General features: G+C 44.9%; 1 protein-coding gene across 1 annotated transcript in view; it reads left to right on the top strand.

The window, feature by feature from the left end:
- Positions 1 to 18,061, top strand: part of LOC143277802 (putative nuclear hormone receptor HR3) — a 65,564-nt gene extending 47,503 nt beyond the window's left edge. The window contains exons 4-11 of the mRNA XM_076582704.1: positions 404 to 551; positions 9,009 to 9,244; positions 9,311 to 9,364; positions 11,110 to 11,231; positions 12,100 to 12,232; positions 14,682 to 14,789; positions 15,402 to 15,518; positions 17,799 to 18,061. Coding sequence (XP_076438819.1) covers positions 404 to 551; positions 9,009 to 9,244; positions 9,311 to 9,364; positions 11,110 to 11,231; positions 12,100 to 12,232; positions 14,682 to 14,789; positions 15,402 to 15,518; positions 17,799 to 18,061 — 1,181 coding nt within the window. The remainder of the gene's footprint in view (positions 1 to 403; positions 552 to 9,008; positions 9,245 to 9,310; positions 9,365 to 11,109; positions 11,232 to 12,099; positions 12,233 to 14,681; positions 14,790 to 15,401; positions 15,519 to 17,798) is intronic.
- The last annotated feature ends 7,736 nt before the right edge of the window (positions 18,062 to 25,797 follow it).

Raw genomic sequence — 25,797 nt, 5'->3', positions numbered from 1 at the left:
CATTTTTTGTTCAAACAGGAACTTCTTTTGCTAAGCATGGAAGTTTTATTTATTTTGCAAACGTTTTGGTGCAGAGGGTAAAGAAGGGAAAATACTCTGTAATTAATGCTAGGGGACTTAATTTGCTTTAAACTGATCTTTCTCATCTTAAACATTACATTTTGAAATTATACTCAATACATAAAAAGCTTGTACTTGTAAAACTTGTAAAAGCTTTTACTCTCAGTGTACAGGGTTTACGAATACAGAACACATTTTAACGATTAGATTTTTTTTGGTTGTTTTTAGTGTATCACAAGTGAGTCTTGAAGGCCTTGCCTCTCTTGTTCTCTGTTGTATTCTGCAAGTATCGATATCATCATCATCATTGTCATGGTCATCATGGTGGTGTGTGGTGTTTCAGCGGTGAAGTTTGGGCGCATGTCCAAGAAGCAGCGGGAGAAGGTGGAGGACGAGGCCAAGATGGTGAAGGCGGCGCAGCAGAACGGGTGCGATGGATTTGCCTCCCTTAGTTATTCCCCTCCTCTTCCTCACAGCAACCAATATGTCACGTAAGCTTTCTCTCTGTGTGGCTGCTCTCTGTCTTTTGGGTTTTTTTTTTTCTTTCTTTTGGTTTTTTTTTTTTTTTTCCTTTGGCATCCTGAGAGCTGGGCTGGAGTGACCTTGACCCTGACCCTGACCTTGACCCCACCTGACCTGATGCGACCCGACCTGCTCCTCACTGGTGGTTGGGGGGCTTAGAATGGAGGACTTTTTTTTTTGTTAATTTTTTAATTGAAACCTGTGCTTGATCATTGCTCAGGCGTGGAAATGGAAATTCATTTATTTAACCTCGAGTGCCATAGTCCTGTCACATGGTAACATAGCGACGTCACTGATGACGTCATCAGAAGAAGGGAGATAACTCTAGGAAAGTGGAAGGCTGAAAATTCACGCAGTTTCTCTGGAGTGGTATGTATATCTCCAGACCATTTTCTCAGCTTTTGGCTGATTGTTTTTTTGGATATTGTTTTATTACTTGAAACACTACTTCTACTGTCCCCCACCCCCGGCACTGAAGGGGTTAAAAAACGGTTTTCGATGTTCAGGAACATATGTGTTAACCGCAGTGCAAAAGGAACAGACTTCTACTCTGTTTTTGACTGTGTGGTCCCATACGGTCAATATATATATATATAGAGAGAGAGAGAGAGAAGAGAGAGAGAGATTTATTACAAAAGATGAGACAAAACCTTATTTAACCAAAAAACCAACAAACAAAAAACCCAACAAAAACAACAACAACAACAACAAAAGTAAAACAACAACCCCCCCAAAACTTCAAAAATTCATTGGTCAGTTTGAATTCTTCATTGTCCCACCTCCCCTCCCACCCTCCTTTTTTTGTGTGAAAATGATTAATAAAAAAAACCAAAAAAAAACCCACAAAAAACCCTCCAAAAAACAACAAAAAAAGCATGAAGAACAATTGTTGTTGACTGAAAACTTATTGTATTGCTGCTCCAGCTCTGTACAGGATGCTATTCCATTAACATGCAGAACCAGCAGAGACAGTTCCTAAAAAAAAAAAGAAAAAAAAAGAAGAAATAACTAAGAAAGCGCCTGATGGGTAAAAGGGTGGAGATTTTTCCAATCTCCCGGGTCAAACAAATGTGCAGGCCTGCTAGTTCCAGAACCTGCAGCATGTGTATTATACGCATACAGAAGATGAAATATGCACGTTAAAGATCCTTTAATCTTATGTCATCGTTCGGTGGGTTGTAAAAACAAGAACACATACTCAGCATGTACCCCTCGAAAAGTTTCTTCTTCTTCGTTCGTGGGCTGCAACCCCCACTTTCACTCGTATGCACACGAGTGGGCTTTTACGTGTATGACCGTTTTTACCCCGCCATGTAGGCAGCCATACTCCGCTTTCGGGGGTGTGCATGCTGGGTATGTTCTTGTTTCCATAACCCACCGAACGCTGACATGGATTACAGGATCTTTAACGTGCGTATTTGATCTTCTTGCATATACACACGAAGGGGGTTCAGGCACTAGCAGGTCTGCACATGTGTTGACCTAGGAGATGGTAAAAATCTCCACCCTTGACCCACCAGGCGCCGTCACCGTGATTCGAACCCGGGACCCTCAGATTGAAAGTCCAACGCTTTAACCACTCGGCTATTGCGCCCGTGCCTCGAAAAGTATGACTGCCTACATGGCAGGGGTAAAAAAAACAACAAAAACAGTCATACATGTTGTGTACATGAGTGAATGTGGGAGTTGCAGCCCACGAAGGAAGAGGAAGAAGTATATGATGATGGTGATATGATAGTGGAGTGATGACCTAGAGGTAACGCGTCCGCCTAGGAAGCGAAAGAATCTGAGCGCGCTGGTTCGAATCACGGCTCAGCCGCCGACGGATATTTTCTCCCCCCCCTCCACTAGACCTTGAGTGGTGGTCTGGATGCTAGTCATTCGGATGAGACGATAAACCGAGGTCCCGTGTGCAGCACGCACTTAGCGCACGTAAAAGAACCCACGGCAACAAAAGGGTTGTTCCTGGCAAAATATTGTAGAAAAATCCACGTCAATAGGAAAAACAAATAAAACTACACGCAGGAAAAAAAAACAAAAAAAAAATGGGTGGCGCTGTAGTATAGCAACGCGCTCTCCCTGGGGAGAGCAGCCCGAATTTCACACAGAGAAATCTGTTGTGATAAAAAGAAATACAGAATACAAAATGAGTACTTATACAGTGCCTGTCCTCGGTCGGAGACCAAGCTCTAAGCGCTTTACAAACGTAAGGTCATTTGCACAACAGGCTGTGCCTACCTGGCTAGAGCCGACTGACAGCTGCCGTATGTGCGCTCGTCATTATATATATATATATATATATATGATATTCTAAGTATATGACACCAAACAGTGTGAACTACACACTGCCCAAGTTTGTAAGCCCCTGAAGATGATGGGCTGTCTCTGCTGGTTTTGCTTGATGGTGTGTAGAACTAACTAGTTTTTTGTTTGTTTGTTTGTTTGTTTAGTTAACTTAGAGGGTTTTGGTTGGAAGTTAATCTTCCTTGTTGTCATCATGAGCAAACCTCTCGGTCCTGTTTTGTTATTGAGATTGTCGTTTGAGAGAGATGTTTTTTTAATTTTTGTTTTGTTGTTGTTGTTGTCATTTGAGAGAGATGTTTGTTGTGGGTTTTTTTTTGTTTTTTTTTCGTAGTTGTTTGGGAGAGAGAGTTTTTGTAGATGGTATTTGTTTTGTTGTTTGAGAGATGGTTTTTTTGTTTTGTCATTGTCGGGAGAGATGTTTTTGTTATGTTTTGTCGTTGTCGTTTGGGAGAGATGGTTTTGTGTTGTTGTAGTTGTTTGGGAGAGATGGTTATTGTCGTTGTTGTTTGGGAGAGATGGTTTGTGGGGGTGGGGGGGGGGGGGGGGACAAAATCTGACAAAATCACAGGATCTGAAGATGTGTCATTCTGTTGGCTGTCGAACACAGGGCTTGCGTTGGTTGTAAAAAACGTGCTTAAATACGTGTGTGTCCCCGACGCTTCAAAAATGAAAGGTCGCTCAGTGTATATATATTCATCAGGCGGGTCCATAGTGTGCATACCAAGGAAGTGTGAAGCCTCAGTCCAAGAGGATTGCCAGCTGTGAAGAAGAGTTGTTTCCCTTAGCCACTTCTTGGGGGGGGGGGGAGGGCCAGGGGGTGGGGGGGGGGGCAGGAATCTAGAAGATTTGACCTTGTTTGATTGTGTGTGTAACAGATATGATCAGAACCTACAGCATTCGGGGTGACACCTCAAAAATCAGGCGGATTCACATCTCCCCCTAAAATTCTAAATAAAATTCTTGGGATCCCCATTTTTTTTTCCCCCCTACCTCAGAAGCCCTGAACCGGGCAACATTTGCCTGTTTTATATTAAAAAAAAACCAAAACCAAAACCAAAACAGGTGGATGTAATGGCATAGGGGAGGGCGGATGTGTTTGTGTGTGGGTGGGTGGGTGGGCTTGGGGGGCTGGGGGGGGGAGTGGTTTTGTACAATGAGGTTGATCATGATGACATCTTGTTTAGGATGTGGCAACAAACAGCAAGCATGCCTTTTTGTTTTTTTGTTTTTTTTCTAATAATTTCAGCTGGATGGAGCAGGGGTTTGGTTTTTTTTGTTCATTTGTTTTTTTGGTTTTTTTTTTGTTTTTTTGTTTGATTTTTGCAATCAAGGCTAACTATAACACGATGACTGGTAACCTACTACCACTGACTCCTGGCAGATGGGGCTGACTGACTGCGGTGTGTGTGTGTGTGTGTGTGTCTTTGTGCTGCCCACGCAGTTCTGCTGCTACTGCTACTGTTGCTGATGCACGTCATAGTGGTGAAACTAGCGGCAGGCCTGCCTGCTTGGCTGCTGGCTTTTTGGCTGGCTTGGTGGGCAGATGTGTGTTTTGGGGCCTTTTTTTGAGTTGTGTTTGCAATGCCAACTTTTGAATTTTTTTTTTTTTTTTTTTTTCTTTCCGGTATTGTTAACCTGTTGGTTATTTTGATTTGTGAGTATTTAAAAAAAAAAAAAAAAATTGTTTGAGTTTGGAGCCTTTTTTATATATTTATTTATTTTTTTATTTATTTGTTTATCTGTTTTGCATTTTGTAGATGCATTTAAAAACAAAATGTATTGGTTGTGAGTTTGCAACCTTTATTTTGTTTTGTGAAATTATTCATCTGTTTGTTTTAACAGTTGTAAATCTGTTTATATACATTTTAAATGTGCTTGTTTCCAGCTTCTTTTGTGTCTGCTGTTTTAGAAAAATAAAAAAAAATAAGAAGGCTTTCCAGTATTTGAGTGGCAAATTATTTATTATTATTATCTTGAATTGGATATTTGTTTATTTATTTATTCAGTTTTTGTTCTTTGGCTTTTTAGAGTACATGTATTTCAAATCATAATTTTTGGGAGTGGTTGGAAGAGGGTTTGGGTATCATGGCATTGCAGCTTGTGTTGCATTCATTCCTGCATGGGACCCACCTTAGATGACTTGTGTAGTTATCTGTGCTTTGGAAATAAGTAATCAACACCCCCACCCCGTGCCGCCTTTTCTTTTTTAACTGAATGTTTTTGGTATTTTTCCAAACAGTTTTTGGCGATCGTAATATTACTGTTTTCTCTCACCAGCTGGTTTTTTTTTTTTTTTTTTTTTTTTCCCCCGCTGATTAACTTTGGAGGAAATGGCTGGAATCTCTTTTTTGCTCTTTATTTTGCTGGCTTTCTCTAACCCACTGAAAGTTTAATGTTGTTGTTTGGCTTTGACCATTTCGATTATTTATTTATTTATTTTTTTGTTTTGTTTTTACATTCTGGTGATGACTAACACCATTCTCCAGAGTGTGAAAAAAAAAAGAAGTAATTAGAGTGCATGGTTACTGGTTGGATGATTGATATTACGATAATAAGTGCTGATAACTGTTATCTCTGTTTTGTGAGCAGAGCGTAAGTGCATGTACCTGTAATTGCGCGCGACAGAGAGAGAAGTATGGGTGTCGAGAGCATGACGATGATGACGATGATGATGATGATGAGCCTGAAATAAGTGTAAAGTTCTGTACTATGTAGTGTGGCGGTATATTGCAATATTGAACAAACTCACTTCCGCAGGACACAGCTGAGAATGTGGATGTGTGCGAGTCAAAACAGTCATTGAATGTTTCTGTCGCCGGAAATTGATTTTTGTTTCTTTACAATTCTCTCAACTGAGAATGTGGATGTGTGCGAGTCAAAACAGTCATTGAATGTTTCTGTCGCCGGAAATTGATTTTTGTTTCTTTACAATTCTCTCAACTGAGAATGTGGATGTGCGAAGCGAAACAAGTCATGCAGGTTTCTGTCGCAGGATTTTTCGTTTCATTTTAACAATTCTCTCAACCCAAGATTGTGGATGTGCGTGTCAAAAAACAGTCTGAACTCAGATCTCAAATCGTTTTTTCCTTCAAGGGTTAAGATTTCAGGCATGGCCCACGCATGTGATGCGGGTTTCTGTCACAGGAAATTGATTTTCATTTCTTTACAATCCTCTTAACCGAGAATGTGGATGTGCAAGTCAAAAATAGTTACGCATGTCATGCAGGTTTCTTCTGCCTCTCTCTTGAACTGATTTGATGGATTCTTTGATAAGCAAAGGACAGTGTTGGGCAGGTTGAAGAGAATGGATGTGTGTCTTGTGGTGAGTGATTGAAGTGAAGTGTCTTGAGTCTGATGGAAGTGAAGTGTCTGCCATGGTGAGTGATGGAAGTGAAGTGTCTGCCATGGTGAGTGATGGAAGTGAAGTGTCTGCCAGCCATGGTGAGTGAGTGAAGTGAAGTGTCTTGAGTCTGATTGAAGTGAAGTGTCTGCCATGGTGAGTGATGGAAGTGAGGTGTCTGCCATGGTGAGTGATGGAAGTGAAGTGTCTGCCATGGTGAGTGATGGAAGTGAGGTGTCTGCCATGGTGAGTGACTGAAGTGAAGTGTCTGCCATGGTGAGTAATTGAAATGAAGTGTCTTGAGTCTGATTGAAGCAAAGTGTCGAGTGATTGAAGTGAAGTGTCTGCCATGGTGAGTGATTGAAGTGAAGTGTTTTCTATGGTGGATATGACGGAAGTGAATTGATCTGTCACCCACCGTGAGGCTGATGGAAGTGAAACGATCTTGATATGTTGCCTGTTGCGAGTTGTGATTGAAGTGAATTGATATGTTGCCGGTAGTGAGTCCGATTGAAGTGAATTGATATTGGTATGTTGCCTGTCATGAGTCTGATTGAAGTGAACCGATACGTCTGACATTGTGAGTTAGACCGCCACAGACCCTGCAGTAGATCATTTTCATTTTTTTCCTTGGTTTAGTCTTGAAGCATAATGCTGTTATTATGATTGTTTAAAGTATTGTATAATACTTATATTTAATTATATGTCATGTATGTCACACACACTCGCACACACACACACACACACACACACATATACGTTTATGTGTGTATGTATATATACATTATATACATATATATATATAGAGAGAGAGAGACAGAGACACACACGCACGCAGAGGTAGCGTGTTGTGCGGTCCCATTGTGAGGAGAAGGAATGGGGGTTAGGGGGTGGTGGTGGTGCTGCAGTGCCACGGTTCAGATCCTGTAACAGGCTTGTCTACCCACCCCACCAGACCGCGCAAAGCCAAGGGGGCCGTTTCATTTTCAGGGCTGACGACGGTGCGTGGGTTCATGGATGGTGAAAGTTGCTGACCTCGATCGTTGTTGTGCGTCATCGTCTTCTCTCTTCTGTTGTTTTGTTTGCATCCTAGTACCCAGTGTTGTTGTTGTCTCGTTCGTCATTTATCAGATGGATTCGCCCGTCTCCTCGACGAAGGCGGCAGTACGTCGCAGGCCCTCCGTAGAGCTTCCGGGCCGCTGGGATTGGGTTGGTGGTTGTGGATGTACCCATTGTGATTCCCAGGCAGGAAGGAGAAAGTCCACTGCATGCAGTGCGCAGGCGGTTGAATCATGCTGCTCTCCTCCTCATCGCCCGATCCGACCTGACTGCAAAGACAAGGGGGGTTGATTGACGGTGCGAGGATGGAGAAGGTTACTGACCTTGATCGCAGTCGATGCTTCTTTTTCTTCTTCTCTCTCTCTCCCCTTGTTTTGTTTGCATCCTAGGACCACCCCCAGAACAGAGTGCGATGGTGAGGGGTCGTCGATGGCCTATGCTCCACCAGGAGCGATGGGCAGCAAAATGCTAGGACCCCCCACACCCCCTCCCAGTCTATCGTGTGATCCCTAGGGCAGCGGAAAGGGGAAGTCGCTGCTGCAGATACATGGGTGGTCAGATCCTGCTGCTTGCCATCATGGCCCAGCCAGCTGACTTGACAGCAAAGCCAAGGGAGGCGGCTGATTGACGGTGGTGTGAGCGAGGGTGTGAAGGTGGCTGACTGACCGATCGTTGTTGCTGTTTCTCATCTTGCTTTTGTTTGTATTCCAGGACCCCCCCCCCCCCCCCTCCACGCCACGCCCCACCCCCCACTCCCCAGGCCCCTCAGCCCCCTTCCCAGACATTGTGTGTGTGTGTGTGTGATTCCTAGGTGGAGCAGAATGTTGCTGCAGCAGTGCGTTGGTGGAATCGTTTTGTTTGTTCGTAGCACAGCCAACCAACGACCAAGAAACCACTTGATGTAACAGCCTCAAAAGTGTATACACCCTACTGAGGTTTTTTTGTTTGTTTGTTTTTTTTATACCATGGTGGGAGTGGGGGATGGGGAGTTATTCTGGGTTAGACTTGAATGACCCTCAGGTGGGGAGGGGGGGGGGGATTGGGGGGCATTGGTGGCTGGTTGAGATCAACCTTTGCATGGAAGTAACCCTCCATTTGAACAGGTTTAATGAAACTGTTCAGGAAGGAAGGGGGAGGTTGGTTGAGGGCTTGGGTGGAAGGGGGGGGGGGGGGGTTGTTCTGGGTAAGTCTTTAACTGCTCTTCCTCTGCGTTATAAGGAAATGTGGGGAGTTCTTACTTAAGAAAAGCCATAAACTGATTCTCACTGGGCCAGATTTCCCCCTGGGGTTTATTTCAGGCTTAGAATCAACCCCCCCCCCCCCCCCCCCTCCACGGCCTCCCTCCCGATCCAGTATGACGTGGGGTGAGTTTTGGAAATCGTGGGGGGGGGGGGTTCTGACTGGTTTAAACTTACCCGCCTTAGTGGTCATTTCATGCTAGAGTCTACAGAGATCCTGGGGTGTTTATCTGGGCTAGGTAGATTTCAACTTATTTTCACCTGGTTGTAAAAAAAAAACAACCACAACAACAAAACAACAACAGTAGGGTGGGATACAAATTAGGCTGCTACGCCGGAGCTCGCTATGCGTATGGGTGAAGGTTTCCTGATTGGTTGAGCTGTTGTTGTTGTCATCATCGTCATCGTCATCGTCGTTTTTGTTCACAGTGTCCAGCATGCTGATTTTGTTTTTGCTTGCTTGGTTTATTACATACAAACAACAGCATGGCCACCCCGGGCTACAACTACCCGGCCAACGGCTACTCCTACCCGGTGGGCTCCACCCAGACAGACTACTCCACGCCGCCCCCGCCCCCTGGGCAGGACAACAGCGGAGGGGGCGGAGGAGAACTGGGCCTGGTGACCAACAACCTCAACGTGGTCAACAACAACAACTCCATGGTGGCCAACAACAACAACAACCTCAACAACAACAACAACAACAACAACAGCGGCGGGGGCATGGCCTACCACCACCACCACCATCACCAGACCCCCTCCTCCCCTGTCGCCGCCCCCACCGCCCCCGCCGCCCCCCACCCCGTCACCTTGGTGAGGGCAGTGGACATTATGGACCCAGGTAAGGACAGTGATGGTGGTGGTGGTGAAGGAAGATGATGACAAGAGAGTGATAATAATAATAACAGTGATAATTTGATTTATAAAAGTGATGACAGAGAATAACTGTGATTCGAACCCGGGACCCTCAGATTGACAGTCCAACGCTTTAACCACTCGGCTATTGCGCCCGCCAAAATTTCCCCCTGAAAAGTGAAGGAGAACCATTCAGATAATAGGCTACATGATACAAGTGCATGCTTCACTGGGCTCTCGCAGAGATTAAGTTTTCGGTCTTCACTGTTTTGAAGGTTTTAAAAAAAAAAAGAAGAAAAGTTGTCAAATTTTCTTTTTTCCAACCAGTATGAATGATAATGATAATAATCGGTATTCATATAGCGCTGAATCTTGTTTTAGAGACAAATCAGATGAGCTTTCACACTGGTTATTCACACACATGCATAATTCTAAGAAACTGTAGACAAGAGGCAGGGGAGGGAGGCTCTCTTGGGAAGAGGTGGGTTTTAAGGCCAGACTTCAAAGAGCCAAGTACGTAGAGCTGACGAAGAAAAAGAGGAAGTTCATTCCATTTGGGAGGTCCAGAGACAGAGAAAGAAAAGCGGTTGACAGTGGAGTGACAGGCGCAGTAGCCAAGTGGTTAAAGCGTTGGACTGTCAGTCTGAGGGTCCCGGGTTCGAGTCATGGTGATGGCGCCTGGTGGGTGAAGGGTGGAGATTTTTACGATCTCCCAGGTCAACATACGTGCAGACCTGCTAGTGCCTGAACCCCCTTCGTGTGTATATGCAAGCAGAAGATCAAATATGCACGTTAAAGATCCCGTAATCCATGTCAGTGTTGGGTGGGTTATGGAAACAAGAACATACCCAGCATGCACACCCCCGAAAACGGAGTATGGCTGCCTACATGGCGGGGTAAAAACGGTCATACACGTAAAAGCCCACTTGTGTGCATACGAGTGAACGTGGGCGTTGCAGCCCACAAACGCAGAAGAAGAAGAAGAAGAAGACAGTGGAGTGTTCGAATCTGGGTACGCTTAAACAGAGAGGATCTGAAGCCGATCGTAGGGAGCAAGATGAGGAGTAGAGGTGAACACCTTGAAGGCAGCCACAAAGATAGGAAGGGGCAGATTTGTGAATACATTTATTACATAGAGTGCTGATCTTGTACTTAATTCTGTGTGAGACAGGGAGCCAGTGGAGATGTTGCCAAAGAGGGGGGTGATGTGCTCAGGTCTTTTCTTTCTGAGGACAAGTTGGGCCGCAGAGTTGTATATGTGTGTATCTAGAGGTAACGCGTCCGCCTTGGAAGCGAGAGAATCTGAGCGCGCTGGTTCGAATCACGGCTCAGCCGCCGATATTTTCTCCCCCTCCACTAGACCTTGAGTGGTAGTCTGGACGCCAGTCATTCGGATGAGACAATAAACCGAGGTCCCGTGTGCAGCATGCACTTAGCGCACGTAAAAGAACCCACGGCAACAAAAGGGTTGTTCCTGGCAAAATTCTGTAGAAAAATCCACTGCGATAGGAAAAACAAATAAAACTGCACGCAGGAAAAAAATACAAAAAAATGGGTGGCGCTGTAGTGTAGCGACGCGCTCTCCCTGGGGAGAGCAGCCGGAATTTCACACAGAGAAATCTCTTGTGATAAAAAGAAATACAAATACAAAATGTCCCCATAAGCATTTCAGGTAAGAAGAGGAGAGCTGTGGGAGGGACATGGCTACACAGTGCAGTGTATATGTTTCAGTGGCCCTCGGAAGTGCCATAGCAGAGGCCCATCTGCGCACGTGTTTGTACAGCAGCGATCAGATCGAAGCCCTGAAACAGCAGGTGGTTCCACAGGACCTGGTGGCCGCTTACACTAACATGGTGAGGGGGCTGCTTTCTGTGTGGGTGGGTGGGTGTGGGTGAAAGGGGGTGGGAGTGTGGTGTGATGTGTGTTTGGGTGGGGGTTATGTGGGTCATGGTGTGGTGTTTGTATGGAGGTGGTGTGGTGTGGTTTGTGGGTTTGGGGCGGGGGGGGGGGGGTGGTAGGTGGGTGTGTGATGTGTGGTTGTGTGGGGGGGTGAGGATGTGTTGTGTGTGTGTGGTTGTGTGTGGTGTGGGAGGGGGGGGTGTGGTTTGGTTTGTGTGTGTGGGAGGTAGGTGGATGTGAGTTGTGGATGTGTGTGTGTGTGTTGTGTGCGAGTCTGTACTAACCAGCATAAGAGGGAAATGAACACACACACACACACACACACACACACACACACAAAACAACAAAAAAAACCCAACAACAACAACAAAAAACACACTATTGTGTGGGGGAATACGTGGATGTATGGGCATGGTGTGTTTGTGCTCGAGCATTAGTGTTGTTCATTTGTGTGTGTGTGTGTGTGTGTGTAATAGAAATGTATTTGTGTATTTCATTATCACACCATTCTTGTATATACATTTTTTCTTGTTATTGCTTTATCTGCTTGTTTCTTTTTCATCTTCGTCTTTTCTCTGTCTGTCTCTTTGTTTGTCTGTCTCTCTCCCCTTCTCTCCCTCTCTCTCTCTCTCTGTCTCTGTCTCTCTCTCTCAATCTTTCAATCTCTCTCTCTGTCTCTCTCTCCAGCCCGTCTTATGTTATCAGCGAAATGCTAAAGAATGCAAACAGTAATGTTATGCAATTCCTAGCAACCCTATTCAACAGATTATTTGAAATACAATGTTGACTTGGCTTGATGTGTGTGTGTATGGTGCGTGTCAGAGCCACCAGCGGATGTGGACAGAGCTGGCAGAGAAGATCACTCTGGCAGTGCAGCAGATCATCGAGTTTGCCAAGATGATCCCTGGCTTCATGGACCTCTCTCAGGACGACCAGATCATGCTGCTCAAAGCGGGTCAGTGAATTAATTTTTTGACTCACTTGCGTAAACAAAGTGAGTCTATGTTTTAACCCGGTGTTCGGTTGTCTCTGTGTGTGTGTGTGTCCGTGGTAAACTTTAACATTGACATTTTCTCTGCAAATACTTTGTCAGTTGACACCAAATTTGGCATAAAAATAGGAAAAGTTCAGTTCTTTCCAGTCATCTTGTTTAAAACAATATTACACCTCTGGGATGGGCACAAAAAAATTAAAAAAAGAAGCCTAATTATATGCAAACTGCATTTACTGTTATATTTTTTGTATTCTCTAAACTTGGCACTTTGACCTCTTATTCTGACACAACAACAAGAGGAGTCATTATTATCATTTTTTGTTCAAACAGGAACTTCTTTTGCTAAGCATGGAATTTTTTTTTTATTTTGCAAACGTTTTGGTGCAGAGAGTGAAGAAGGGAAATTACTCTGTAATTAATGCTAGGGGACGTAATTTATCACAAGTGAGTCTTGAAGGCCTTGCCTCTCTTGTTTGTTGTTGTTTTTTTGTTTTTTGTATTTCTTTTCATCACAGCAGATTTCTCTGTGTGAAATTCGGGCTGCTCTCCACAGGGAGAGCGTGTCGCTATACTACAGCGACACCCTTTTTTTTTTTTTTCCGGCGTGCAGTTTTATTTGTTTTTCCTATCGAAGTGGGTTTTTCTACAGAATTTTGCCAGGGACAACCCTTTTGTTGCTGTGGGTTCTTTTACGTGCGCTAAGTGCATGCTGCACACGGGACCTTGGTTTATCTGCTCGTCCAAATGACTAGCGTCCAGACCACCACTCAAGGTCTAGTGGAGGGGGAGAAAATAGCAGCAGTTGAGCCGTGATTCAAACCAGCGCGCACAGATTCTCTCGCTTCCTAGGCGGACACGTTACCTCTATGCCATCGCTCCAGCGTTGTATGTTATGATAGTCCGTCGTGTTCGACTATGACCATCAGAACAGCAGAGGAGGTAACTGCTGTCCAGACTATCTGGGCTAGAATTTTGATTATGGTTGAGAATGCCTACGCCCATGTAGTCCGCCAGTATGTACATATTTGAATGAATACATGTCAGTCGTGTCTGACTTTGACCACCAGAACAACAGAGGTTGCAACGAACTTGCTGTCTCGACTAGAATTTTGATTATTTTATTTATTTATTGAGACATCTTGCCACAGTGCATATTCTTGAATCTTTGTGCAATTATAGTGGAGAATGTCTTGCCCAAGTTACACCCGAACTCTCTCGGCCAAGAGGGTTTTAGGACAGCCGGCGTTAGTATGGTTCTCAAAGGCCACCTAACCTCCCAAGGCTGCAGCACTAAGTAAGAGCCAGTGCAATTTTGCTTCCTAGTTTGAGAGACAATAGTCATTCACAAATGACTAAGCTGTAAATGATTTCCCATTGCTACGGAGAAGAAACCATTGATAATACAGCTCTCGCTTCGCTGTTGGCCCGTCTGTAACCTTATGTCGATCTGTGATACAGGCTGAGTGTTGGGCCTCTGTGACTTGTCTGCATTGTTGTTTGTTGGACTTGAAATACTGTTGTGTATGTGGATGGGGTGGGAGCTGGAGAGAGAGAGAGAGTGTGTGTGTGTGTGTGTGTGTGTGCGCTTGTGTGCGTGTGCATGTGTGTGCATGTTAGGAAGTGTGCGCATGGACATACTAATCGCTGTTTTTGATGTGTGTGTGTTTGTGTTAGAAACTGTGCACAGGGGCATGCTAACCACTCTCTTTTTGATGTGTGTGTGTGTGTGTGTGTGAGAGGAAGTATGGACATGCTAATTGCTCTGTTTTTGATTGTGTGTGTGTGAGTGTGGCTAATCACTGTGTGTGTGTGTGTGTGTGAGTGTGTGGCTAATCACTGTGTGTGTGTGAGTGTGTGGCTAATCACTGTGTGTGAGAGTGTGGTTAATCACTGTGTGTGTGAGAGTGTGGTTAATCACTGTGTGTGTGTGAGTGTGTGGCTAATCACTGTGTGTGTGTGAGTGTGTGGTTAATCACTGTGTGTGTGTGAGTGTGGTTAATAATCACTGTGTGTGTGTGAGTGTGTGGCTAATCACTGTGTGTGTGTGTGAGTGTGTGGCTAATCACTGTGTGTGTGTGAGTGTGTGGCTAATCACTGTGTGTGTGAGTGTGTGGCTAATCACTGTGTGTGTGTGAGTGTGGTTAATCACTGTGTGTGTGAGTGTGGTTAATCACTGTGTGTGTGTGTGAGTGTGGCTAATCACTGTGTGTGTGTGAGTGTGGTTAATCACTGTGTGTGTGTGTGTGTGTGTGTGGCTAATCACTGTGTTTGTTTATGAGTGTCGATAATCACTGTGTTTTGCATTGTGTGTGTGTGTGAGTGTGAGCGTATTTGTGTGCACACATTGGGAAGTATGCATGTGGACATGTTAACTGCTCTGTTTTTAATGTGTGTGTGTGTGTGTGTGCAGGGAGCTTTGAACTGGCGTTGTTACAAGCGTGCCGGGTGTTTGACCCTGCCACAAACCGTGTCATATTCGGGAACCAGTTTCTGCCTCTGGAAGCCTTCAGCAGTCTCAGTACGTGTGCACTCGCTTTGTTTTGTGTGTGTAAGAGAGAGTGCGTGTGTGTGTGTGTGTGTGTGAGAGAGAGAGAGAGAGAGAAAGTGCGTGTGTGTGTGTGTGTGTGTGTGTGTGTGTGTGTGTGTGTGTGTGTGTGACAGTATGTGTGTGTGTGTGTGTGTGTACCCAAAGTGAGTCTGTAATAACCCTGTTTTGGTTGTAGTGTGTGTGTCTGTGTTTTTCGAGAATTTGTGTGTGATTTGTGTATATATGTGTGTGTGTTTGTGCGTGTGTGTCTCCGCAAAGTGATTCTGTAGTAACCTTGTTTTGCACGTGTGTGTGTTTGTGCATGTCTTTGTGTTTTGTGCATGTCTTTGTGTGTGAGTGTCTCCACAAAGTGAGTCTGTAATTTTCCTGTTTTGGTTGTGTTTTCGTGTATGCTTGCGTGTATGTGTGTGTGTGTGTTTGTGTGCGCACATGCGCGCTTGTGTGTATATATATCCATGGAAAACTATAAACATTGACATCTTCTCAGTTTTGTTTATGCAGTTGTATGTATACTATATGTATTATAATTTTTTTGATTTTTTTCAGTATTTATTGTTGTTTCTTTTTTTGTTGTTGTTTCAGATGAAGAAGAGAAGTTGTTGATGGGTCGGATCTTCAGCTTTGTCAAGTCGATGATCGTGCTGTCAATCACGGAGACGGAGATGGCGTTGATGAGCGCTCTGATCCTCATCAGTGCAGGTAGGCGTCGAGACTAGCCTGCAGCCTTGGGTAGGCTGCTGCCTGCCGCCTTCGGGATTTCAGTTTCTGTTTTCTCAAGTAGCTGTCTGTGCATTGGCTGACAAATCCATATGATAGTAATGATACTGAATAGGGAGCTCAAAGCACTTGACAGTAATCAGTATAATGATGATGAATACTTGTTGCGCACTTACTACCTCCCAGAAAGGGAGCTCAGAGCACTTTACGATAAACATTAAACACATACACATACATGCAATAACTTAAAAGAGGTACACAACTTCAAGTCAATGCTGTTTATGCTACCGATTCAGCTAGCACACTGGTTAATAAAATGTACTTTGAAACACACCCAGACACTTCCTCAAAAAAGGAAGTGCCGGGCTTGTCCTTACACCAATTGTTTGACATGTGCACACAGCAGCAATGACTGGAAAAATGTGCAAACACAAACTAGCGTTTGTTCAAGACTGCCGTAGACTTTTTAATCCCGAATAAGCTACACAGAATATACAGACAATACAGAACAAACACATGGGTTGCCTTGGGTTTTTTTGACTTATCCATTAATCATTTGTTCTCCTGGTGCCAGTTGCATTGCTTGGTTCTAACTTTTTGACAGTTACACATGACATGACTAAATGCCTACGTTGACCGAACTGCGCCATTGGTCAGTTTCATACTACACACAGTTAGTAGTGGTTTACAACAATACTAGGCTCTTCTGTCCGAGCAATCCAGCTGGCTCCTGGCCTCATTTTTTTAATTTTATTTTTTTTATTACTAACAGTAAGATTGAAGAAGAAAGAAACTAAAATTTGTTTATTAAGCCCTTGAGTGCCATAGAACCTATCAGGTATGTGCTTAGTGACACCATTGAATGATGTCATCAGAAAAAGGGAAATAACTCTGGAAAGATGAAAATTCACTCAGTTTATCAAGAGTGGTATATCTCCAGACCATTTTCTCACTTTTAGGCTTATTGTTTTGGATATTGTTTTATGACTTGATGGGCGCAATAGCTGAGTGGTTAAAGCATTGGATTTTCAACCCGAGGGTCCCGCGTTCGAATCTTGGTAACCGCGCCTGTTGGATAAAAGGGTGGAGATTTTTCCAATCTCCCAGGTCAGCATATGTGCAGACCTGCTTGTGCCTGAACACTCTTTGTGTGTATACACAAGCAGGTCAAATAGTGAAATACGCACGTTAAAGATCCTGTAATCCATGTCACCGTTTGGTGGGTTATGGAAACAAGAACATACCCAGCATGCACCCCCCCCCAAAAAAAAGGAATAGGACTCCCTACATGGTGGGGGTAAAAATGGTTATGCACACAAAAGCCTACTCGTGTACATACGAGTGACCGTGGGAGTTGCAGCCCACTATGGAAGAGGAAGAAGTTTTATGATTTGAAACACCACTTTCTACGGTTTTTCCCCTGGCACTGAAGGGGTTTTGATAGCAATGAGATAGAAGAAGAAAGAAGCTAAAGCTGAACCCCTTTATCAAACGAAACGTTTCCCTCAAGCTGAACCCCTTTATCAAACAAAACGTTTCCCTCAAAGCTGAACAACCCCTTTATCAAACAAAACGTTTCCCTCAAGCTGAACCCCTTTATCAAACAAAACGAACCCCGTTATCAAACAAAACGTTTCCCTCAAGCTGAACCCCTTTATCAAACAAAATGTTTCCCCAAAGCTGAACCCCTTTATCAAACAAAACATTTCCAGCTGAACCCCTTTATCAAACAAAATGTTTCCAGCTGAACCCCTTTATCAAACAAAACGTTTCCGTCAAGCTGAACCCCTTTATCAAACAAAACTTTTCCCTCAAGCTGAACCCCTTTATCAAACAAAATGTTTCCCTCAAGCTGAGCAACCCCTTTATCAAACAAAACGTTTCCCTCAAGCTGAACAACCCCTTTATCAAACAAAGCGTTTCCCTCAAGCTGAACAACCCCTTTATCAAACAAAACGTTTCCCTCAAGCTGAGCAACCCATTATCAAACAAAACATTTCCCTCAAGGTGAAAAACAACCCCTTTATCAAACAAAACGTTTCCCTCAAGCTGAAAAACAACCCCTTGATCAAACAAAACGTTTCCCTCAAAGTTGAACAACAACCCCTTTATCAAACAAAACGTTTCCCTCAAGGTGAAAAACAACCCCTTTATCAAACAAAATGTTTCCCTCAAGCTGAACAACCCCTTTATCAAACAAAACTTTTCCCTCAAAGCTGAACAACCCCTTTATCAAACAAAACGTTTCCCCCCTCCCAACAGACCGGCCGGGCATCAAGGACCAAGGGGCGGTGCAGAAGCTGCACGAGAAGATCCTGGCGGCCCTCAAGCTGGAGATTGGCCGCACACACAGCGAGGACCAGGAGCTCTTTGCCCACTTCACCCAGCAGGCGTCGGCGCTGCGTGCGCTGAGCCAGCAGCACATCCTGGCCCTCACCCGCTTCAAGGAGGCCAACCCCCAAGTGGACTTCCCCGCCCTGCATAAAGAGCTCTTCTCCGTCGAGTCCCTCGTGGAGGCCTCCTGAGGGGAGGCATGGAGGAGGGGAGGGGGAGGGGAGGGGGCTGGTGGGCGGGGAAGGGAGGGAGACGGTGGTGGTGGTGTTGGTGGTGGAGGAGGAGGAGGAGGATGGACGGCTTTTAGAACTTACTACTGAGGAGAGAGAGAAGCGGGGAGTGGGGGATGGTATATCTCTTTACGTTTGTTGGGCAGTTTTTGGAACTACTACTGAAGAGAGAGAGAGAGAGAGAGAGAGAGAGTTAGTGGACGGGCGTACGTCTCGTTTTTGGTTTGTTGGCAAACATTTGGCAGTGTTTGGAGCTACTACTGAACTGAGAGAGAGAGAGGGAGGGTGGGGAGACGTTCGTACGTATGTCTCTTTTTGGTTTTTTGGGGGGGCTGTGCATGGAGGGGGTTGTGGAATTGAAAGGAGAGTCTTAGTTTTGAGGGGGCCTTGTTGGTTTGTGGTTTGGCAGGAATTGTTTTGGCCTTTTTGCTCTTTTTGTGATTGGAGGGGAGGGGAGGGAGGTAGGGTGGGGAGATGGTTTTGAAAAAATGTTTGTAGTGGTTCCTCTCTTTGATGATGATGATGATGATGTTGTTGATGAAGGTGCAGGTCCCCTTTGTCCCCTTTTTATGGATAGATAGATAGATAGGCGTTTTGGTTTGTAGTTGCCTTTTTTTTTTTCTTCTTTATTCAAGACAAGGTTATGATGCTGGTATTATTATTATTATTTGTAGTTAACACCAACATTTTCAGGTGTATCTTTAAAAAAAGAAAAGAAGAAAAAAAATTATAGCGTCTTGTTGACATCAAGGCTTTTTTTTTTTTTTTTCCCCCTCCAATACTTCAGTATCGTTTATCTGTTAGACTGTTTATATATATATCTCAGGGTGATGATGTTGTATTTTTCTCTCCAGCTGGGATGTTGTTGTTTTCCCTACCCATCCCCCCGACCCCTACCCCACCCCCACCCCTCTCTCCCCTCCACATACCCCCCCCCCAGCACCCCTGAAAAAGGTGTGTGTGGGTGTTAACTGGACTGCTACTACTACTGGAGAAGGAGAAGGGGAGGAGAAACTTTTGCTTGCGCGAGGGGGGTTGAGGGGGGGTGTGGGGGTTGGGGGGGGCCGAGGATGGCGCTGGGTGGGTGTGTGTGGAGGAGAGGGGTGGGTGGGGTTGCAGCTGTATTGTGCTGAGGACGGACGAGAGAGAGAAGTTGTGTCCAGCCGACAGCGAGGAGTTGAGGCCGAGGCTCGTCAGCAGTTACAGTGACTGGCAAGACTTGACTGACACACACACACACACGCACACACGCACGCGCGTGCATGCTTCCTACAGCAGTGTGTGAGCACATGCGCGCTCCTTTTTTTTTTTTTTTTTCTCAGCAGCAACATTTGTGGAGGTGGTTGGATGGGATTTTTTTTTTTTTTTTTAAATTTTTTTTTTAATTCCCTGGAAAAAGGCAGGAGGGAGGGAGGTGAGGGGTTCTCAGGTGTTTCTGGAACTTTTCGCAGCCTTCTTACTTCCTCTTCCTTCCTTCCTTCCCTCCCTCCCTTCCTTCCTCACACATTTTTGCTGAGCACTTGGCAGAACTTTGTTGGCCCACAACGGGTGTGTTTTTTTTTTTTTTTTTTTTTTTTTCTCACACAGCCCACAACCTTCAGCCCCCACCCCTGTGTTTTTTGTACAACCCTTGTGGGAAGAATAATGGTTTACTGATAATTGAATGCCTGTTGATTTTTTTTAATTTTTTTTTTTATTATTATTTTTTTTTTTTTAAGAAACTGATCCACTTGTATTGATGATCGATGATGAGACGCTACTGTGGCCATATTCAGATTTTTCCTTCATCATATTAATAGATATATATATATATATATACATACATACTTACATATATATATATATATATGGTGTTGAACTGTTGGTGCAGTGTGTGTTTTGTTGTGTGTGCACTGCTCTTCATCATCTCATCGACGGTCATGTTGTTGAACGTGTTTTTTGGGACGTGAGTAGCGAGAGATGGTAGCAAGAGAGGTGTGGTGGCAGGTGGTGTTTTGTGCGACTAGGAAGTAGACGGCCGTGACTGCGAAGCTGTAGGGATGTGGGTGGGTGTTGTGGTGGATGGGGAGGGGGAGGGGGGTGGCAGTGCATGATGTGCTGAAGGCCCTACTCATGTGGAGAGAAGTTTGGAATGAGTGGTGGTGGTGGTTTTGAGAACGCACTTTTTTCAAAGGGGTGGGGTTGGCTAGTTTCTGTGGGAACTGTCCTTCTCTCTCTCTCTCTGCCTCTCTCTCTCTGTGTGTCTCCTCTCTCAGTTGTTTTTTTTCTTGTTGTTGTGGTATTATTCTTGCTGTATGTTCCCTGTCCCCCTGTCTCCCAGAGCTGTGCATGATGATAAGAGACAAGAAGAAGAAGTGCTAGTGATCTAAAAAAAAAAGAAAGTTTTTGTTGTTTGTTTAGTTATAAAGACAGGGTGGTGGTGGTGGTGTGAGACCAAGACGATGAAATAGGTGTGTTGTTTCCCCTCCCAGTTCTTCACTGTGACATCCCTACGTCACACCGTCAAGAGAGACCCATGATGATATGTCGGAAATAGGTGTGTTGTTCCCCCTCCCAGTTCTTCACTGCGACATCCCAACGTCACACTGTCAGGAGAGACCCATGATGATATGTCGGAAATAGGTGTGTTGTTCCCCCTCCCAGTTCTTCACTGCGACATCCCTACGTCACACTGTCAAGAGAGACCCATGATGATAAGTCGGAAATAGGTGTGTTGTTCTTGTGGAGTTCTGCGAGACTATTGTGGCTGCCTCACAGAGGGCTTCTCGCTCAGCTCGGAAGTTGGTGGAGTATTTTCCGATTCGGATTGCCATTTCTTCATCTCCGTCGTTGTATTGGAGGAAGATTCCAGCTCCACCATTCCTCGTTGCTTCTGTGGCGGAGCCATCTGTAAAGACATGGGTCCAGTCTTCCTGGGGGTACTGGTTGGAGATGTACTCCATGGCCAGGGCCTTCCTTTGGGTGTCTGACTGTGTTCCTCTCTTCTCCACTCCAGGAAGGCTGGTGACGACTGTTGGGAACACCTGCCTCTTCCAAGATGGGTGGGTGACATTTGCCAGGATAGGCTTTGCTTCGTGTTCCATCAAGACTGGGGTTTGTCTTTCAAGGCGTCTTGACTGGTGGACTTATCACAGAGTTAAGGTAGGAGGAGGGGGGGGGGGGGGAGGAGAGGACGAGAAGACGACCTCACCACCAGACATGAAATGAAAGAAGATGGAAACAAACACTGGTGGAAAGTTCTGCACAGATCTTGGTGAACAGTTCTTCAGTTCAGCACCCCGTTTACTTATCACAGAGCTTAGGGAGGAGGAGGGGGGGGGGGGGGGTAGGAGAAGAAGACCACCTCGCCAGCAGACATGAAATGAAAGAAGATGGAAACAAACACTGGTGGAAAGTTCTGCACAGATCTTGGTGAACAGTTCAGCACCCCGTTTAGTTATCACAGAGTTAAGGGAGGAGGGGGAGGAGAAGACAAGAAGAAGACCTTCACATGAAATGAAAGAAGACGACGGGCGCAATAGCCGAGTGGTTAAAGCGTTGAACTGTCAGTCTGAGGGTCCCGGGTTCGAATCACGGTGACGGCGCCTGGTGGGTAAAGGGTGGAGATTTTTCCGATCTCCCAGGTCAACATATGTGCAGACCTGCTAGTGCCTGAACCCCCTTCGTGTGTATATGCAAGCAGAAGATCAAATACGCATGTTAAAGATCCTGTAATCCATGTCAGCGTTCGGTGGGTTATGGAAACAAGAACATACCCAGCAGGCACACCCCCCGAAAATGGAGTATGGCTGCCTACATGGCGGGGTAAAAACGGTCATACACGTAAAAGCCCACTCGTGTGCATACGAGTGAACGCAGAAGAAGAAGAAGAAGCACCCAGTTTACTTACCACAGAGTTAAGGGAGGAGGAGGAGGGGGGGTGGGGGGGGGGGGGGGGAGAAGACAAGAAGAAGACCTCGCCAACAGACATGAAATGAAAGAAGACAGAAACAAACACCGGAAAGTTCTGCACAGAAGAACCAAACCCGGAGACAGGCTCGCGCTCTTAATAAATGATGAAATGACCGTCAGGCATGTTGTTATTCGTGTGACGGTATTCTTCACGGAGACCTGCCACTTCCTTGCTGTAACTCAAAAAACTGGTCCTGCTTAATTAAAGTTTTTGTGTGCGGGAGGGAGCGCTCCTCGCTTTTTATCGTTCGCCTCCTACTAGATATGGAGACCCTTGGTTCTGTGTAAAGCTTAGGATGACGAGACAAGACAGTTGAGGCTGCTTGGGAGATTTTATTTTATTTTTTATAATGAAGGGAGAGAGGAAAACACACAGTTTCACACTTGCAATTTTTTTTTTTTTTTTTTTTTTTTTTTTTTACATGTCAAATTGTTGTATACATTTGTTGAAATAGTATTGATGTGTGTGTGCAGGCACTTGTATATGCGTGTGCTTGTATATATACATGTGTGTGTGTGTGTGGAGGGGGAGTTGTTGGGGGGTGAGTGTGTGTCTGTGTGTGTGTAAGAATGTCTGTGTAGGTATATGTGCTTGTGTATTTTTGTGTATGCGTGCGTGTGTGTGTGTGTTATCAGCTTTCTCATGGAGGGGTTCAGAAATGTTGGGTGCAAGACTTTCTGTCTGTGTACTGAGGGTACGACAACAAGCGCACTCCACTATCAGTCGGCGTGAGGAGAACAGTTCTGAGTTTAGTATACACCCTGCATCGTATGCAGCTTGCTGACCTGACTGCGGGAGGGGGGGGGGGGGGGGGGGGGGGGGGGGAAGAGATGTGCCTTGAAGCGTTCCGCGATAAAGACGATTTCCATAGGTTGGAGAGAGAGAGGAGTTTTTGTTGTAATATCCTGTCAAAACAGAACTGGATGATTGTAGACAACACAGTGACATCCATGAAGGGTTGGGGGGGGGGTGGATGGGTGGGTTTGAAGTCGGAAAAGGAAGTGGGGCAGGGGGGGTGGTGGGGGGGGGGGGGGGGGGTGTTTGGAGGAGAGAGGAAAAAACATCATGGGCGGAGGCTTTGTTGTATTTGATGTATACTTCCTTTTTTTTTTTTTTTTTTTTTAACACCAGGAGAGAAGAACAAGCGCAGATTTACACATGGGGACAAAAACTTGTTTTGTTGTTGACCGGGAACTACACAAGCTACTACTTCTACTATACTACTACTACTAACAACTACTACTACTACTACTGCTACTGCAGAGAGTATGATGAGTACCGCTGTGCACTTTTCCTTGCTGGGTATCAGGACTTGATTGGTTGATTGTCTGGGAAAAAAAAAATCAGGGACTCTTGTTTTTGTTTTTTTTTTGTTTTTTGTTCTGTTGAAAAAAAGATAAATCACCTTGTATTATATGATGGGAGTGTGCATCGTTCACTTCCAGCATTTATATAGTGATAGAAATAATAATGATAATGATTGTGGATTCTTGTTGTTATTTTTTGAAGGTTGTTGTGCGTGTGTGATGGGGATGTGTTTTAAAGGAGGGGGTGTGTTTTGTGTATTGATGACATCAAGCTTGGTGTGTGTGTGTGTGAGTGGTGTGTGTGTGTGTGTGTGTGTGTGTGTGTGTGTGTGTGTGTGTGACCTTAACGCACCTTCTTTTATCATCTTTTTATGTGTGTCTGTGTATAATTTTTTTGTGAGGTGTTGAGATTGAGAAAGTGGGGTTGAAACATGAAACACTTGCTTTGTTCTTGTTGTTGGATTTTCAAAGTGTTCAGAAATATATATTCCATAGAAATGTGTGTGTGTGTGAGAGAGAGAGAGAGTTTGGTTTTTAAAAAAAAGATGAAAACACGACATTTTAGGTTGTTTTTTTTTTTGGTTTTTTTTTTTAACAGGAATTCTGGTTTGTTCCTAATGTCAGAATGTGCTTGACTCCACCCTCACGCCCCCTCCCACTCCCACCACCACCACCACCACCACCATCCCCCTTCTTCGTGTGGTGGTGTCCTGTGTTGATCTAGTGGTTCAGAGAGTGAAAAGGAGGAGAATTTTGGTTTTTTTGTGTGTTTTTTTTTTTTTTTTTTTTTAATCTGTCGAGGCAGCTGGATCATTTCACTTGGGCATTGTCTAATGACTGGGTTGTCAAAAGTGCCAGTGGAGGAAATAGACATTGTTGTTGGTGGCAGTATGGATTTGGGTTTTTTTATTTTTTTATTATTTTTTTTTTAAGCCTTGCCTTTTAGCTGGAAAACTGAAGTAGCTGATTAAACTTAGTCTTAACGATCCTCTGGGTTTTTTTTTATATTTTATTTTATTTTTTTATGTATTTTTTAGTATTATGATATTTTTTATAACATTGCGCAATGTTTTTTTTTTTTTTTTTTTTAATTGATGTGCCCTTTCTTGTGTTGGTAGTGGTAGACAGGTATAGTGTGTGTGTTGATTGTTGGGTGGTGGGTGGTGTGGTGTGGTGTGGTGTGGTAGGAACACCCACTACTACTAACACAGCAGCAAGACTTCTGAAAATCTGGGATGTTTTCTTCTCCTCCTCCTCTTCATCCTCCTCCTCCTTTTCCTCTCCTTATGGTAACTCAGGAGGAGACCTCCCCCTCCTCCCCCCCATCTACTCCTCCCTCCCCCCCAAAACCCCCTCCCCCTCCCCACCTCCCACCACCCACCCACCCACTTCTCCCCCACCCCACCCTGATCCACAGCACTTGGGAGTGGTGGTTTGTTCGGACGTTTTGTCTTTCTGTTGGGCAGGGGGGGGGGGTCGGGGGGGGGGGGGAGAACAAACAAAAAAAAACCCAAACCCTACAACACAAGGATATGAAACAACCCAAACATAGGTTTAACAGTCTCTCGTGCAGTGTCGATTAAAACAACTCTTGTTAGTAGTTGTAGTAGTAGTAGTTGTAGTAGAAGACGGGAGTATCGGGGCCCAGGGAAGAAGAAAAACTTCATTTTGATTGGTAGGTTGACAGCAGATGTACAAAGTAGCTCCTCCTCTTTTCTCTCACTCCCCGCCGCCCCCTCTCTCTCTCTCTCTCTCTCTCTCTCTCTTTCTAGCAGAGCTGTGTGAATTTGATAGAAACTCCCAGTGTTGATTAAAACAGCACAGTTATTAGCAGTTGCTTGAGATTCAGGTCGAGGGGAAAGAAGAAGTGCAGTTTGATTGCTTGATTGACAGCAAATGTAGGAAGGATTGCAGTTGGATTGATTCAAAGCAAGTATACAGAGTAGCTCCTCCACTCTTTTTCTCTCCCCCTACGCCCCACCATCCCCCATTCTCTTTTATTTTCTTTCTAGGGGAGCTGTATGAAATTCCCACAAGCATTGACTGGCTCTGAGGGTTTGAGATATAAAGTAAGGTTGTGGAGCCATATCCGATAAACTTGGGTCGACAAAGGGCACAGCCTTGGAAACAAACATGTCTCTCCCTCTTGTCCGTCCTTCCTTCCTTCCCTTCCTTCTTTTCCTTCCTTCCTTCACTGATGGCTGTCCAAAGGCAGCTAGTTGACAGTGCTTCTTTCTGTCTTTTTGGGGGACTTGGCAGCATCAGTGGTGTGTATGGGTGTATGTGTGTGTGTATGTTTACAGTGTAGTGGTCATGGTTGGTTGGTTGTGTGATGTGTGTGTGTGAGTGGCACTTGGCCTCAAGTCACTGTTATCCACTAGCTAGCTAGCACCAGGTGTCCCCCCTGGGGAGGGGGTGGGGGGTGGAGGTAAGCACCT

Source organism: Babylonia areolata, chromosome 35 (genome assembly GCF_041734735.1).
Source record: "Babylonia areolata isolate BAREFJ2019XMU chromosome 35, ASM4173473v1, whole genome shotgun sequence".
NCBI lineage: Eukaryota > Metazoa > Mollusca > Gastropoda > Neogastropoda > Buccinidae > Babylonia > Babylonia areolata.
The sequence above is the reverse complement of the archived record's forward strand: the minus strand, read 5'-3'. Positions and strand labels throughout refer to the sequence as shown.